The sequence below is a fragment of the Mastacembelus armatus genome, chromosome 7, assembly GCF_900324485.2.
Source record: "Mastacembelus armatus chromosome 7, fMasArm1.2, whole genome shotgun sequence".
Classification (NCBI taxonomy): domain Eukaryota; kingdom Metazoa; phylum Chordata; class Actinopteri; order Synbranchiformes; family Mastacembelidae; genus Mastacembelus; species Mastacembelus armatus.
In genome coordinates this window covers 26047291-26064102 of record NC_046639.1, presented here as the reverse complement: position 1 = coordinate 26064102, position 16812 = coordinate 26047291, and the positions used below count along the sequence as shown (strand labels likewise).

Here is a 16812-nt window from a genome sequence, read left to right as displayed (position 1 = left end):
GGCTGTATAAATTTGACTTTAAATGGTGCAGTTGTATATCCAAACAAAGAGGTTTTCTGTAGAATAAAATCTCTGCCTCTCACATTGTTACAAGTAAAAGAATATATTTTTGGTATTTTTCACCACCTTTGTTGTTGAAGTGTAGAGAACCTTGTCATCCATGTGCTGCGCCTTTGAAGGAAAGTGGTTTTGAAAGGATGCATCAAGCCAGCCAGCATCACCCCCCCTACAGCACCTAAACAGAGCTCCTCTCAATCCTGTCACAGAGACGACAGCTGCTGAATACTGAGCAGAAGAGACGGGAGCTGCCCTTCAACCTGAAACGCACAATTATTCTCTCTTTCACATAGACAGACATACATGCTGACACATACACACATGCAATTAACTACACTAACGGAAACGGCACACACCTACGCAGGGATTTGAGTTCAGAGAACACTGAGCAGCATCAGACGCGCAGCTACACACTCCCTTTCAGCAGAAAAATGGGCCATCTGCAAGCTCTTCAGGCCACCAGCCAATGACATTGTTTAGAGCTCATTTTAATGGGAGTCGTGAACTGCATTTTGAGCCTTTGTTCAGCCGTCTCTTGCATTTGGTGTTTTAAAAGCCTTTCCTGTTCCTGTTGTTTGCAAACATCTGTGTGTCGGCCTGGAATTTTATTAGAGTTCGGCTTTACTAATTTCCCAACTAATGTATAGTGGTTACCACAGCGGCTTTAGCAAAATAGTGTTTTCCTGTGAACGTTAAAGGCTAATTAATGCAGCTAATTACTAAACAATTATATTAGACGTTTGTCAAATTGGCGTGCGTGTATTCATCCATCAGACTATTGAAACTGAAAGGTCAGAGCGCCTGCCGAAGCTGAAAATCCACTTGTGTCATCTCTAACACAAATACACACTTCAGCACCTTTAATGGAAGGTGACTGATGCTATCAGTCCTTCAGATTCAAACAGACAGAAAACCATATTTCTCTTTCGCCCATGAACCTGTGTGAGAGCTTCGTTCATCGCTGGTCTCATTTTGAAGGAGCATGAATCTCATCAAAGTCCAGGAAAATGTTTGTGGCTGAGATTAATGCTAAGCTTCTACCGTGGAGACAGGGTCCATTTGGCATTATGGGACGTCTCAGAAATGTCCGTTTGCCGTTGCTGTCTTGACCTTGACCGAACGCCAACAGTGGGATGTGAAGGAGCGATAGCTTAGCATGAATGGGACAAGAGATTAGAGGATGTTGGGATGAGGACACAGGATATTCCAATAACACACTCCCCCACCTTCTGACTCTTGTCAGACAGAATGGAAAACTTATCTGTGTGTGTCAACAAATGGAGCTTACCGCACTACATCTGTGTATTTTATTTCTTAGCTAGCGGTGCATGTGGTGCTGACAGTGGCAAGGACAACACAGGCATCGATATCCGTTTTCTGCCTTACATGAGTTAGAGTGAGGTGATTATAATTACAGACAGTATTTACAATAGAAAATGATGAGCTGGGGGAAGAAGAAAGAGGTAGACTTCAGCACAATTACATTGCATTGACGTTTTAAAGTTGTTTTCCATTGTGAGACAGTTTTATAAACCCATTCATACCATTTTTCATTTTCCTTAATGGCACCATCATCTTATGGGCGACATGTTACCCAACAGTGTATCTTTCATATGTAGCATCTGTCATTACTGGCCAAGTTGTGTAAAGTGGGTTCATGTGAGCTTCTTTTCTGAAAACAGCAGCCTGCCATGGGAAGAAACAAGTTTGATTAAAAACTAGCTGTTTGTCACTATAACCATCGTTTTGACCTTAGGTATTCATCTGTTTTGCATACAGTACAAAAACACTGATTAGTTATATGCTTTATAAGAGACATTCGTTAAATTGTCTCGCGTATACCGGTCCAGTAGGAAGTCAAATGAAAGTGAATCGACATCTCAATAGGTAAGGCTCAGTAACACTTTAGCTGGCTTGGACTAACACTGGTTGTTGTGGGCGTTAAACTGGTGACCTCTCATTTATGGAGCTGTCTGTTTTAACCCTGATGGATTAGAGGGACGGTTGCACTTGCACACGGGAGTTTTCCTCCTATCTACCAGCTGCTCTGTATAATCCATTTTTTATAGAGTTTAAACAGTGAACGAATAGGAGGGTTGAGAATAAACAGATTAGTGCAGTGAACATAGTTTTGTGTTTTCATAAGGCTCGCGTCTGTTCTTTGTCTTGGTTTTTGATCCACGCTGCTTAAATAAGCTCGTATCTCTTCGTCTTTGCAGAAGTCATCCCGTATGTAGGTTATGATAGTGCACATCAGTATGGAAAGACTGTTAATCGAGTCACTTTTGTACTGTGTCGTATCCTGTCGTACAGTATAAAATGATTTTGCACCATCAAAGTTTATCTTTTCCTCATAACGCCAACATACTCATCACACAATCCCTGACCTATTATTCTCTCTGTTTACTTGTTTCCAAGATCTTACGCTTTTTCAATTATTCCTCTAACTTGGCTTGGATTCCTAGACTGATTATATCTGGAGGCTTCTGGTTAGAGAAGCTTTTGGCAGTTGCCAAGTTACAGTAACTTATGGGAGTAAGTCTGCAAATAGTTATGTTGTCAAAACTGTTCTGCTTTATTGTCTAGAACTTTAAACAAGCATTACAGTTTTGTAAAATATAAATAATTAAGTCATAACCCAACAATGAAGAACAAAATCTTTGGTTAAAAGATTCATGCAAAGAAGAACACCAAGGGTTTTGCTAATTCGGATCCTGTCCAGTGTAGGCTCTCTACCTGAAGAAAAAGCCCAAGGGTATAAACGTGTTTTTCTCCTCTGGGTGCTGTCTGCAGCTTCTACCCATGACTGACAAGAGGTAAGACTTTCTGTACAACAGTAGTCATAAATGACGCATACAGGGTCAATGTTATGATCTTATTGGGGAACATCTGGGAACATCTGTCTACTCTGTCCCTATGCTCTGTTTCTCTCTGAGCTCCAGTGAGCAAGTTTATTTGTAGTACTGTGTGTTCTCACTCTGCAGTGAGATATATATATATATTGCTGAGCTCTGTTCTCCCCTAAGATGATCTTTAAGAGATCAAGATAGTGTTCATCTACAAAAACTCAATTCCCTCACTCCTCTGGGGACATTAAACCATTTCCATTTGTGCTAAAAAAAAAAAAAAACATAAGGAAGTAACCCAAGAACTCACATCAGCACGGCCCCACGTAACAGCACCACCTCATTGGCTGGCCTTTCCAGATACTATCAATGAGCAGGTGATTTGGTGCAGCCTATAAGTTCTGCATTGCAGAGGCATAGTCTGAATCACAAAGAACAGATTGTGGTGGTAGTATCTTTTGCATTGTATTTAGATGATCTGCACAGCAGGCAAAACCTCCTGACTTCTGAAAAGAGAGAACACAGTAAAAATACTCTAAATACTGTTTATACAGACTTTATGTGGTATGACACTAACAGATGATGTGACTGATGTCCTTGACTGTGAGTATATTTGCACGTCTGCTGCATGATCCTCCAAAAATAATTCCCTCTGGGTATATGTGGTGATTAATTCATTAGAATTGATTTCAATTTTTCAACCTTCAACCTTTTTATCAATTTTATAAGACAACACAGAAACAAATGTTATGCTTGTAAAAATAAACAGCACTTCTGCAAACATGCCACTGTAAGCTTCAGTAAAAATCCTTTTCTGTAGACAGCCATACTTTTTTTTAAATCATATCCGTCTTTCATTTGTAGACTTAACTCTACCCTCCTTGGAGATGGTCAAGGTTGTTTTTCACCTTCAAACACACCTTGAAATCAAAAGAAATTAATCTTAAGAAGTTTGAATAGTAAAATAGAAATTATTTCTTTTGCTGTCCCCCCAAAAGAAAAATGATGTCGGGAATAAAGCACTAAATATTACTGGTAATAATAATAATAATAATATTTTATTTATGGGCGCCTTTCAAAAACACTCAAGGTCACGTTACAGAGAGAAAACAAGAATGCAATAAAAATAATAAAATTAGATTAAATGACCTAAAATGTACAGTTGTGAAAGCAATAAAACAATTGGCAAGATATATATGGTGGTGTAGTCTGGTTAGGCTAATACAACGCACTAGTTATGTGGGGTAGGCGAGTTTGAAGAGAAGTAATACTAATTGTAGTAGGAAAACAATTGTACACTTTGTAGTGTAAAGACAAAATAAACAATAAATAAACTCAGTATTTTAAATTTTAAAGCTTTTATAAAAAGGAAGTTTGAGCGTGACATAAACAAAGATTGCATTTATAACTATGAAAAGTTTTTGCGTCTTCTGTAGGTTTTTTTCACCCCAATAGCTGAATTTTGCTTCGATTGTTGCTGGGCAGGAAATACCATCCCAGTGAATCTCGACTGTTATTGCTTAGCAACAAAAATCCACCCCAGTAAGTAAAAAAATTAAATCTGTCCGGTTTAAAACCTACTGTATACAGACCTCAGTGCTGCAACTTTTATTTTTTCCTTCATGAGTTTAGTTGAATCCAGCGACTTGGCTGCAGACGGCCTACTGTGGGGACAGATACTCAGCTGTGGCACAAAGAAGAACGGTCACAGCGCAATGATCCCACTCCCCACTGTTGCTATTCATATGCTAATGCAAATCCCAAGCACACCCACTAATTACTGATCCTTAGTCAGCCACTGAGTCCTGCTACACACCACTGACCAGCAGATGCATCGAAGACCCCGAGAGAGAGAGAGAGAGATTGGAGCGATGGGCCCTTTATGTGATATACACACAGGCATGGATGATGCTTACGACACACGTTCTCCTGTTTGGGCCTTAACTCACAATAAACTGCTCACTGGTCTGCACCTGATCCTTATGGTGTTGTGAATACTTACTGGACATATTGACGGAACAATAGGTAAAACCAATAATGGACAGTCATTAATTGATGCTCAGACTCCACAGCCATGAATAAGCTTTAACATCCTTTCTATGTGTCACCATACTGCTTTGAGAAGTCACTAAACTATCTTAGATAAAATATAATTTATATGGCGTCTGCATCATACCAATTCTGCAAAATGTTGACGGCACATTTACCATTTTCCATATGCACATACATTCAGATATTATCATGATGAGGCAAATGTGTACACAGGAGAGTGTATGCATAATTTTTTCTACCATATTGTGTAGAATATACGCTACATAGAAAAGACAAATATTCAGAAGACTAATACATATAGTTAGGTACATAAATAGATGCAAACAAGTCCAATTATACACTTAGACACAACAGCATGTTAATTAGCCAGAAGGGTCTAATAGACTTTTATGACACCTGACAGGAAATGAATTTCATTTATGAACATCAAATGACTTTGGGATTATTAGCCCCCCAGTTTGTGTGTGTCTTTGTGTGTGTGTGTGTGTGTGTGTGTGTGTGTGTGTGTGTGTGTGTGTGTGTGTCTTTGCCTGCCCTCCCCTGTGACTAATGTGTCATATGGGGCATGTGCGGTCACCTATAGATAACTGGGATGTCCATTTACTGAGCAGCAGCAGTGATTGTCTCTGGGTGGATGGATGAACGGCTGAAAGATTTCCTTCCTTTGCTTGTGTTACTGTACCAGACTGTCGGTGAAGCTTAATTTGAAGCAACATTTTGTTCCTCATATGCAAACTCTCACTCTGAGTGGTTCTGCTTTGACAGTCAAATGTCAGATAATAGCTGAGAAATGCTAGATTGAGTTGGGGTGTTGGGCGGACTACGTTCCTCAACCCTGAAGACCAGAGATGACGATCCTGACTAGCTAATTATGAGTATTTATTTTTACAACTACTTTTCAAGGCTGCAGTGTCAAAACATCTTTTCGTAGCTGTAAGACTGGATATAGAGAGAACAGATTTTTTTCAACATTTTTATAAACCTTTTCCTCCAGCATAAAGTGATGCAGCAGTATTGTGTGTTTTGTTTTCCGCTTGCCATGTAAAATTCCTGGATTCGAGCCCCCCCGTTATAAATTGAAGTTATTTGTTGAGCAGATGTGGAGCAATAGTAGAATTAATTAGTGAGTTGTGTTTCTGGCCATGTGGCAAATGTAAGTCCATATATTCCAGTCTATATTTACTGTCTATTTAAATATATGGCTCCACTATGCTCACTAGCTAGTTTGTGTATTGCTGAGAGCTTGTCAGGTGGGTTTATCTTTTTTGTTAACACAGCTAAAACAGCTCCCTGCTGCTACTGGACACTTATCAGAACAATAACCAGTGAAACTACTAAGTTATATACCAAAACAATGAGCTAAAAGTGGCTAAAACCTCTGGAGAGCTGCAGGTCCTGGGATCAACTGCAGGCTTGGATGGTTATTTACCATGACTTTGTCACTGTCAGCTTTCCATAACATGCAGCCATTTTTTTACTTGTTGGTATAAAAATATTATTGTAGTTATGTAGAATATTAAATATTCATGGTAAATTGAATAACAATTAGAGGAAAAACATTTGTAGTTATTATTTAAAGGTGCAATATATAAAATGTCATGGCATCTAGTGGTGAGATAGCAGAATGCAACCTCCTTGAGCGTGTTATATATGGATATATATTATATATATTGGATATACAACAGCACTATTTAAAGATATATATATGAGATTCCCTTTCTAAAGCCAGTGTTTGGTTTGTCCATTCTGGGCTGCAGTAGAAACATGGCGGCGTAACATAGCTACCTCCACGAAAGGGGACCCGCTCCGTTTGTAGATTTAAGATTCTAAGTTTACACACTATTGATGGCATCATTATGAATGCCAGCGATTGTTGACACACATTTCATTAGCTCTGGAGTCTCAATATTGAAATACTCTGGATTTCTTTGCTGTCCTGTAGACTTCCAGTATTGATCTGTGTGTCTTTTCTGGAAGTATACACAGCATTTAGAAAGCAATGCCATTGTCCTGCAATGCTTCAACGACAATAAGCAGTTTTCCCATTCTTGCTGCAGGTACCTTCAACAGTCTCCATCTGTGGTGCTGGGAGACAGAAACATTAATGTTTCATTCGCTGTGAATGACTGGCCTTATCTGTATACAGGTGGCAGTTACTGTGTCTGCTGCCTGTATTTGTAGACTCTCTTGAGAAACAAAGAACACAGTATAAGATCTACTGCAAAATGCATTTGTGTTCCACTGCAGTTCATGCACAGCGTGGGTTCCTTCTGATGTTTGGCAGTCATTTATAAGTTTAGAAAAATGGTTTCATTCACCGTCTGACTGGGAGACTCTTGTTAGGAAAAATGTGTGAGCAGCATTCTCTCTTTTCCGGAGTGACTGTAAGGCAGGAAGCGGTGCATGCTTGCATTCTCAAATTCCCCTGTTTAATTTTAAGGTTAAAAGAGAAAACGAGTTAAATGTAACTGGAGCTTTTCTGAGTAATGAAAATCAACTGAAGTTCCTACTACATAACATTTCCAATGTAACACATAGAAGTGGATTATCTTCACGTTTCAGAAAATGGAATAAGAAATTGTTTGGGACTTTTGCTTGACTGAGATTATTATTATTTATTTATTTATTTTTTGATTGACAAATTGATTAAACTAGCCTCTCAGCACTAGTGTGTTTCCCTTTGGACCAAAATAGACTTTAACCTTTATCCAGACTAGTCATCGTCTGTCACTGCATGTTTTTTTGTTTTGTTTAAATGTTACGAGACCCTGAAAATGCATCTGTGTTGCAGGAGGAAAACCGCGCTGTGACACTGCAGGGAAAGCTTTTTGTTTTCATATAGCTGGTGTTGTTTTCTTCTCATAGCTGGCTCAAACTAATGGTTTCCTTTGTCCTTTGTCCATTGTAGCACGTATAGACATTATCATAGAGAAATTTCTTGTCAGTTCAAACACACAATCCCAGAACCTTAAAGCAATATCTCTTGGAAACAGCTGTGCCGTGGACCTCTGACTTCCATGTGCTTATATGGTTTAGCTCACTCCCCTCCCCCCCCAAACTTCCTCTGCAAATGGTACAGTCCATTTAAAAAAGGTGCTTGTCATCTCTCAATGCTCTGTGTCCTTTCAACAGTCAGCTGCAGGGAGCACATTTCACAGGGGCAGTGCTGGCTCTCCTGACACACACACACTCACACACACACTCATGCTGTTACGGACCTCACAGACGCACACACAGGCACGCTTGCACACTGACATACTCACACCACACACACACACACACACACACACACACACACACACACACACACACCATCTCCAAAGCGCACATTCCTTCCAGCAGATACAAATTTCCCCTGAGCCGGATGCCTCTCTTTAAGGGAAAGGACAAATTGCTTTGGGGATTTAACTTGGCTTTCCTGTAGAAAGGGAGCGAGAACAGACAGAAAGGGAAAGAGGAGGAATTTATTTGGGGGATACCTTCCTTCACAGGAAATGATCAACTTGTCAGCATGACACCTTGTCTGGATTCTCCTTTCCTCAGGCAAAAATCCTGAAAATGATGGATGACAACAAGCAGTTGGCCCAGCGCATAGATGGGGCCATTCAGTCAGCCAGCCAGGAGGTGACCAACCTGCGGTCAGAGCTGAGCGCCACCAGTCGCAGACTGGCCGAGCTGGGGGCAACGGACTCCTCTTCCAGCACGCCGGAGACCCTGCAGCACAACCACAATGGTGAGAGAGCCGTGCAGAGAGTGGAGCGAAACACCGGGCTGAAAGGCTGCGAACATGTGGAGAAGGATAAGTGATGCAGCTGTGTGCGGTGCTGGAATGTGTGCCTAAAAATACGTGTGTGTCTGTACGTAAGGGATAACGCTAAAAAAGCCAGCCATGGGAGTCAGTGCATATTTGAAAGTCAGAGAGTGAGCGAATGAGTTGAACAAAAGAGGTGAGGGGGTTTCTGCTGGCTTGTGTCCACTTTCAGTTCCCACACAAATCCCCTTTCATGTTGAATAATTAACCTCCTGATCCTTTAAGAGGGGGTAGCGCTGTACTTCGGTGAGGGCAGAGTGGGTAAAGTTACAACCTCCTTTCGCTCTCTGGCACTGTCTGCTCGTTGCTCCGGTCCTCCCTTAACTGGGCAAGGGATCAGTGTCTCTCGAGGAGGAAGGGAAAGGGGGCAGGTTTTAGGGTTGCCGTGGGTTACTGTTACTGAGAGCTGTTTGAATGGGCGCCCGGTCTGTAGAATGCTGTCCTGTGTGTCCTGTGTGTGTGTGTGTGTGTGTGTGTGTGTGTGTGTGTGTGTGTGTGTGTGTGGGAGCTGTAGCTGCTCTGTTTCCCTTTTCCAACTTTTCATGCTGAGTTTGACGTCGATAGGTAGCAGATGTGAGAATTTGTGTCTGTGTATGTATAAGCATGTTTGGTCTCATCATCATGTGTGTGCGTGTGTGTGTGTGTGTGTGTGTGTGTGTGTGTGTGTGTGTGCGGATCCATTGCCATGTCAACTTCTGGTGCACACATAACGTCAGCTGGCAGGGTGAACTTTCTGATGGGACGAGTTTGTTCCGTCTTGACTTTGGCGACTCTCTGATCCCTCTGTGATCAGGACCTGCTCTGTTTTCTTTCTCTGACATTCACAAGGAGAAAAACATTGTCTGACTTTCACTTTACGGTGACGGAGTCATTTAGTCCTCGGCTGTTCTTCTGTGCCGCTTTTGTTTTTTTGAAGAGGAAAATGTGAACACAGCTGGTCAGGAACATTTTGGTCATGTGTCAACGTTGTTTTTAGTGGACTGCCCCTGTCGCTTTGTTTTTCTCTGCTTGTGTGTGTGTGTGTGTGTGTGTGTGTGTGTGTGTGTGCGTGCGTGCTTTAACCCTGATACATGCTCACACTCTGTTTCCATAGCAGTGTGTGTGACTGATGCCAAGCATTCTTCAGGGAGGGTTCGAGCACCGATGTCATTGTCCTTTGTGTCTGTTTCTCTGCTGAGCTGAATGTCGCCTGAGATGATGCAGCTTCAGTGGTGGAATCACATTCAGCTGCAAAGAAGAATCATAAAACTCATGTTTGTATCACAAGAACAGAAAAAGACTGTCTGGCCGTGGGCAGCGTTTGTGAAATGAAGATGCAAATGTTCATCTATAGCTTCCTCTCTACATAGACTGATCCTGTCAGACATGTTTGTCTCTAAAACACAGTGCTAAGGGCTGCTGAGTGCCCCCTGTTTCCAAAACTGACACACTCACTGGTACTTTTGAGATTAAGGTTGCTGATTCCTGTTTGGCTGCTGAACTTCCCACTGTCACTGTGTCTCTGTCAATAAGTTTGTTTTTTCACACCCACCTCTCACTGTCTGTTCTCACTCCTTTCTCTTTACCTTGAGATGTTCTTCACAAGCCCAGGGTGTGGAATAGAAACGGCTGGGGAAAGGGGGATTAGGTAATTTATTAGCAGTGACTGTGTTGAGGAGGGAGGTGTGTGCTAAGGGTCGCTGCTTCATCGTGCAGACGGTGGAGCGAGAGTCCTGAGGGATGCTGTGTTGGGTTGGGGGCTGCTGCCTGAGACTTTACTACCAGCAGCACTAACCTTGCTTGCAGACTAGCTCACCTTAATTGCATTTCTACCACCTGAGGGTTTGTACTTTCACGTTCCATTCGGCCAAGTTGGTAAATAGGAGTACTTCATGTGTTGTCTGTTCACAACAGCCTCTTCAATATACCCAAGACCCAGAGTCTCCCCACGTCTCCACATCTCTTCAATGGACCATCCTACACCTTGTCTATCGTTTGACCTCACTGGTATCCTCATGTGGTAGTACACGGGCTTCAACCTGACTTAAATGGACCACGTTTAGTTTTATGGGGCAGCCTATATAGAGAAAAGCTGAGCAGCCATAAAATTGGCCCAAACCTTCTGCCTGTGGCCCCACTTTGTGCTGTTCTCATTTTCTCTTTGTGTATTGAAGAGAATGCCACGCTGGAAATTGGTGGGGTGAATGAGAAGCCTTCTCCGGTGCTCATTCGGGCTTATATTTCTCTGGAGTGACCTTTAGCTGGAGGTATTTTTCGAGGTGTCCTTCATTTTAAATTTATAAAGTTGTAACTAATGGACAAGAAGCTTTTTATTCTCATTGCGTCAGATTTAGACAGAAGTGCTTTTATTGCATAGAGGTGCAATAGGCCATGCATACAGGCATGTGTGTGTGTGTGTGTGTGTGCTTCTGTGTTTGTGAGGAATGCATCTTAACCAATTAGTTTTCAGTTTAGATAATAATAAAGCTCCTTGATGTACAGTACACAACAAAATTGACTGCACCAGGGAACCATTAACATTAAAATGTACCAATGTCGTAATCACAAATCATGTTAATCGTTTAATACAGTTTCATTTCTTTTTGGCAAAGTCTGAGATGAACAGGAAGCTTCAACAATAACATACTTAGGAATAAACTGCAGAAGAGTCGGTCCGTCTCTCACCATCACACGTTTTAAATATTTTGCATGTTTGCCGTTACTTTTGATGACAGATTCCAGTCCCCTGAAATCACAGCTGTCTTGCTCAAATCTGTGGAGAGATGTTCTGGCATTTTTCACAGATGTTTCTTTTCTGCTGCGCCATGCTGGAGGGGTTTTGTTTCGCTACCTTTGGCTTTAACATACTACAAAGTTGTTCGGTTGAATTCCTGTCTGGGCAGACATACTAGCACAGGTCATGGTTTTCATCTTTTTGCAGTTTTGGGATCATTGTCATGTTGAAAAAAATCCTCATCTGCCAACTTCTTTTTCTGTCAGTATTTAGGTATAATTATATATATATATATATATAAAACAATTATGGTCCTCCATGTTTCACAATGGGCATTATGCAGTCACTGCAGTAATCCTGGCCCGAGCGTGCTGGAGCCCATCTGATCCAAACTGATCGATGTTTTTCTTTTTCCTTTGCAAAGCTGAATCTTGCAGTTTTGTGTTGCACTGTGAGCAGTGGGTTTCTTTTAGGAGGCCATTCGTAGAGTTTGACTTCATGCAGTGTCCCTCACAGTTAACCTGGAGTGCAGAAGTATTGAATTGTGCATGTCTTCAGTTTATAAATGCGTGGCCACATCACAGTCTGGTAATTTCTCACAATATATTGGACACAACCCAGGCCAAAGTTGAGAACGCCGTCCAATGTCCATGCAGTTAGCTAAACACAGGTGTGATCATGTTCTAATGAGAGGAACAAGTAAAATGACTTGTTTTTGATTCTACATACATTAATTATTTCAAGATGCTATAATGTTGACCTGTAACATTACAGTGATATCACACAGGGCTGTACACAGTTTTGTTCTATATTGTGTTAAAAAACAAAAGTGGGGAAATCACTTCTGGCACTGTGGAAATCTTTAACTCTGATGATCATTATTTTGTGTTACCCAGTATCAGGCCACATCCATGTGCAGTAATGTTGCTTTTCATCAGCCAATGTGCTTTACGTAAACAGCACAGTTTCTGTATTAGCTGGTAGTTTCTGCAGATTTGAACCCGTGCTGATCGTACACTGGTTAATATACATGTAGTCTCGGTGTCAACATTGGATGATGTCAGCTGCACACCTACTAGGGAGACTGATGAAAGTTTTGGGTAACATCCTGGCTATTTTTCTGGAGCTGGTTCTATGCTAACCTGTTCTCTCGAGATGGATGATGATGTTTGTTTATTCTGCATTCAGGGCTTATGGAAGAAGGCCAGACCAATTGTTTTTAATGACTCATCCATTCTTGTGGTTGAAAGCGAGAGTATTCGAGCCAAGTGTGGCTGGTCAAGCATTCATGAGATTATTGATGGCACTACTGCCCAAACACAAAGGGCATGCCTTTCAGTCTGAAGCTCATCAGAAAGATTTGCACAATGTCAGGAAGATCATTTTGACTTTATCCTCATAATAATTAAAAATACAAAAATATCTTTATCTTGAAGGAAGGGTTATGGAGGAGATCGAGAATAAGCCGGGCCAATTATATCATTTAGGAGGGAGGATTTGCTGTCTCTATACATTATTAATGAGCAGACAAGCTCTGCATATTAAAATGCTACTGAGACTACGGTTTGGTGGTGCTCTGTAACGCTGCTCACGAAAAGCCTCCTTGACCATTGACTTTATCTAGAAAACTGGACTGTGAATATTGGAAGGCTGTTTTCCTAAAAAGTCGCAGCTCCTTCAGAGGTGAAGAGAAGAGCAACCCAGACATGACCAGCTTACTCATGCTCTTCATGCTGGTAGCCAGTGTTTGAACTGTAACCACACATCTGCACACTGAGGAGTTTTATTGGACTACATTATATTTTACCTGCACCTTAAACCACGTGGGCTGGTCCACATCTGTCACCTGCAGTCCTCAGACCACTGTGGTGCTGTGATGTCCAACCAGTCGTCAGTAGATCATCATCATCATCATTTTCAAACCTATAGTGAGAAGTTGAGTTTTTATCCAGCAGCTGCGTAGCATTAGCATTTAGCATGTTAGAGAGCGATCCCCACAGTAAGTGCTTTGTTTACATCAAGAAGCAGCATTTGGACATTGATTCTTAAAGCTGACAGCTTGTACACATGTTTACATTAACACGTCACAGGCACTTCTAATTCCCTCTATGGCACTCAACTGAATAATCTTTATATATACATATATATATATATATATATATATGTATGTAATGGATTGTTTTCCCAGAATTCAAGAGTTTGATTTGAGGGCTTGGTTAGCTACTGCACTGTTGCCCTCATTAGCGGGTAAAGTATGGCTAAACTGTTCTAATCATTTAGTTTGCTTCAGTTATCTTCTTTAATGCTAAGGTAAAGGAAATATCTACTTTAAGTGTAACTGCCTAAAAGGAGAATCACAGTATTTGCTATAAAAACCAACCCGACCGTGTTCTTCTTTAGGCTGTGTTTTGACAGATGTCTGAGCTAATTTCAGATGCCAAAGCATTTGATCGCTGTGTCTAGTGCATCAAGCAGTAGGTCAGAAATATTTCCACATTTCTCTTCTGTTATTGTTAAGTTGTGGTCCTGTCAGAATCCCATCCCCGAGTCACTCGCCTGTAGAATGTCTTCAGAAAGATTACAGGTTTTTCCATGAATGTCTTTTGCCTGCTCAGATGATATCTGGAGAACCTGACATTTGGCAACACGGCATTACCTACATACCCTCCCACAGTCTTTTCATTGATTTGATGAACAGGGAGACGTGTAAAGCTGCTGTCACTCAAAGGAGCTTTGTGTGTGTGTGTGTGTGTGTGTGTGTGTGTGTGTGTGTGTGTGTGTGTGTGTGTGTGTGTATAATGCCAGCTGCATGGCTGAAAAACAAACAAAGAAAGAGGAGGGATATTGATTACATAAAGATAATGTAGTCATAAAAGAGTGCAGTGAGTTACCACAAGCTGTGAAAATGGCACCAAATCTCATTAGGGGCTTTTGAATCTGTGTCTGTCTATTGCAATAAGAAACTTAATGACTTGTGTGAGGAAACGGGTAGTCCTCCTCAGGTTTCATGTTTATGACACATTTTATTTGACAAAGTTACCCAACAGATGGTTAGTCATCAGAGCAGTCCTCATAAGTGCAACGGAAATTGGAAATGCCACAACTGCCTTTGGCAGACTGTAATATCTCCTCTCCTGCATCTACTGCAGAGACTTTGCTAATCGTGTCCGAAGAAGAACCGTCCAGTAGAGGTTGTGTTTCAAATGGAACGTCCCATGTTGGCATAATGAAGACTCCAGCCTGAACATGTGTTTGAAGGTGGTAATTACTTGCCTGTAAAGATGTTAATGATGACTGATGTTAGTCTGTTACCATATGCGTAAAGGTCATATATGGGTGTGCATTCAGAGCCAAACACACACACAGGGACACACACCTCTTTCTGGTACATGTTATTCAGACAGTAACCTGCTGCCAACAGGCCTTGACACACTCCCAGTGGCTTTGTTTGACATTATGGCCCTAATATAAAGACCTAAGGCTGAAAAAGCACAGTTTTACTAAATAAAACAAAGTAACGCAGATTGAACTCAGAAAAAAAGGCTGTTGTTATTCATACTCTTGAAAAGTTTTAGTGTTGTTCCCAACGTTATCAGCCTTGTCTCCAGGCATTTTGTGGTTCTCTAGCAGTAAGTTATTGTACATTGGTGCAGACACTTAGGTACTGAAAAGGTGCTTTAGTACAACTTACATTTTTTCAGTAAGTCAAACAGGATCTCAGGACTATGATGTGATGTTACTCACATGTGTGGTGTATATTTGTTGAGTCCCTCTTGGGTTTGTAAATTTAGTATGTGCCCTCTGTCCTTCAGCCTGCCTTTCCTGAAAACTGATGCTAACAGCGCTCTCATGCACAGCAGATGGCATGAGAGTGTGTGGTCGGTAATCAGTGACACACAGTGCACATATTCACATGCCATGAAGTGCGTCAAGCAAAAACGGTGGTAGGTAGAGGGTAAAAAAGGAAACGATAGGTGCTGTAGTACAGCCTACATGCCTGTAGCCCCATGAAGGTGACAGGCCAGTGTAAAGGATGGTGCACCATGTGGATAGACAACTGTGCTCAATGATTCAACTCTCATTAATTTGATGGAAAGCTTCATTAGTGGGTGATATTTGGTGGTGGGCATCATTGTTTTCATACTGTACTGCATCCACTAAGAGCCCCCATTTGTCTGTAGATGGCCTTCATTTAAAATGTTCACCCGCAGGGTGAAAGTCAGTGGTAACTCTATCACTGCCAGTGATCCAGTGATGATAAAGGAAACAAATGGGAAATTAGAGCAGCTGAATATACGCGAGGCTACACTGCGGTAAAATCACATGGGACGATGGTGCTGAAATCTGCACAGTAGAGGCTGATAGGCCTGCTCTGCTCCAAACAGGCTGAGATAGGAGATGAGGGGAGCGTGTGCTCGTCAGCTTGCAGCCCCCCAGTGGATCTTGAATGATGTGATGTGACAATGACTGGGGAAAGAGGGCGGTCCGCTGCGGGGCTTCCTAAGATTTTGTCAGCAATTACTCTAAATGAGGTGCAGACAGACAATCAGCTGTGGCAGCAGCAATGATGCAATGACATTTCCTATATTTGCCTCACATTTCTGGAAGTGGTAGACTGAGAAGATGCTAGTTTTGCCTAATTTGGTTTCCTGTGGCCGGTGTTGTACATGACATGTGTTTGATGTGCTGATGTAAATCATCCTTTTACTTTATCTCTCTGCAGGTCTCGCAGCAGCAAAGTGCTTAGCAAGCGTTTTGTGTTTTCTAAACAGGCCCTCCTTTGATTGTTCGGCCTGTTTAAGACGAAACTTTCACCAACATTAAATGTCAGTATATTATGTTACGTTATCACATTGAAGTAATTCTAATGGCAGGTAATTAACTGCAAATACAAAATACAATGATGGTGTGTGGAGCCCAAGAAGAAACAGTATTTTAGGTGGAAAGAACAACTGCATAGCTCCGGCGAGGCACTGCTTTTTCTCCGAGCGTTTTCAGACATATGTACTGATTGTGGGCTGGACTTCTTCTTGCACACACTCTACTGCAGCTATTTGGGAGCTGACAGAGTGGGATCTCAGATCAGTGCTTCTGCAAAGCCTGCACTCATGTAAGACCACCTCCAGCACCTCAGAAGGCCCAGTCAAAGGAGCTATAAAGGTGATTCAAAGATTTTGCAAGACATCGCTTGTGGAAAACGGGCACAGGATGTTATGTTCTCCACCTAAACCAATGATGTTCTGTGTTTACAGACAAGGATCAGTGAGAGGGTCGAGGTACTCGTGCAAAGCTGACACTAACGTAGCTGTTTGACAGTTAAACAGTCACGTCCA

General features: G+C 41.7%; 1 protein-coding gene across 2 annotated transcripts in view; it reads left to right on the top strand.

The window, feature by feature from the left end:
* The window catches only part of LOC113145383 (kazrin-like), a 114094-nt gene that overhangs the window by 16594 nt on the left and 80688 nt on the right, over window positions 1-16812 (top strand). For both annotated transcript variants that reach the window (XM_026332050.2, XM_026332051.2), the window contains exon 2: window positions 8499-8688. In XM_026332050.2, coding sequence (XP_026187835.1) covers window positions 8499-8688 — 190 coding nt within the window. The remainder of the gene's footprint in view (window positions 1-8498; window positions 8689-16812) is intronic.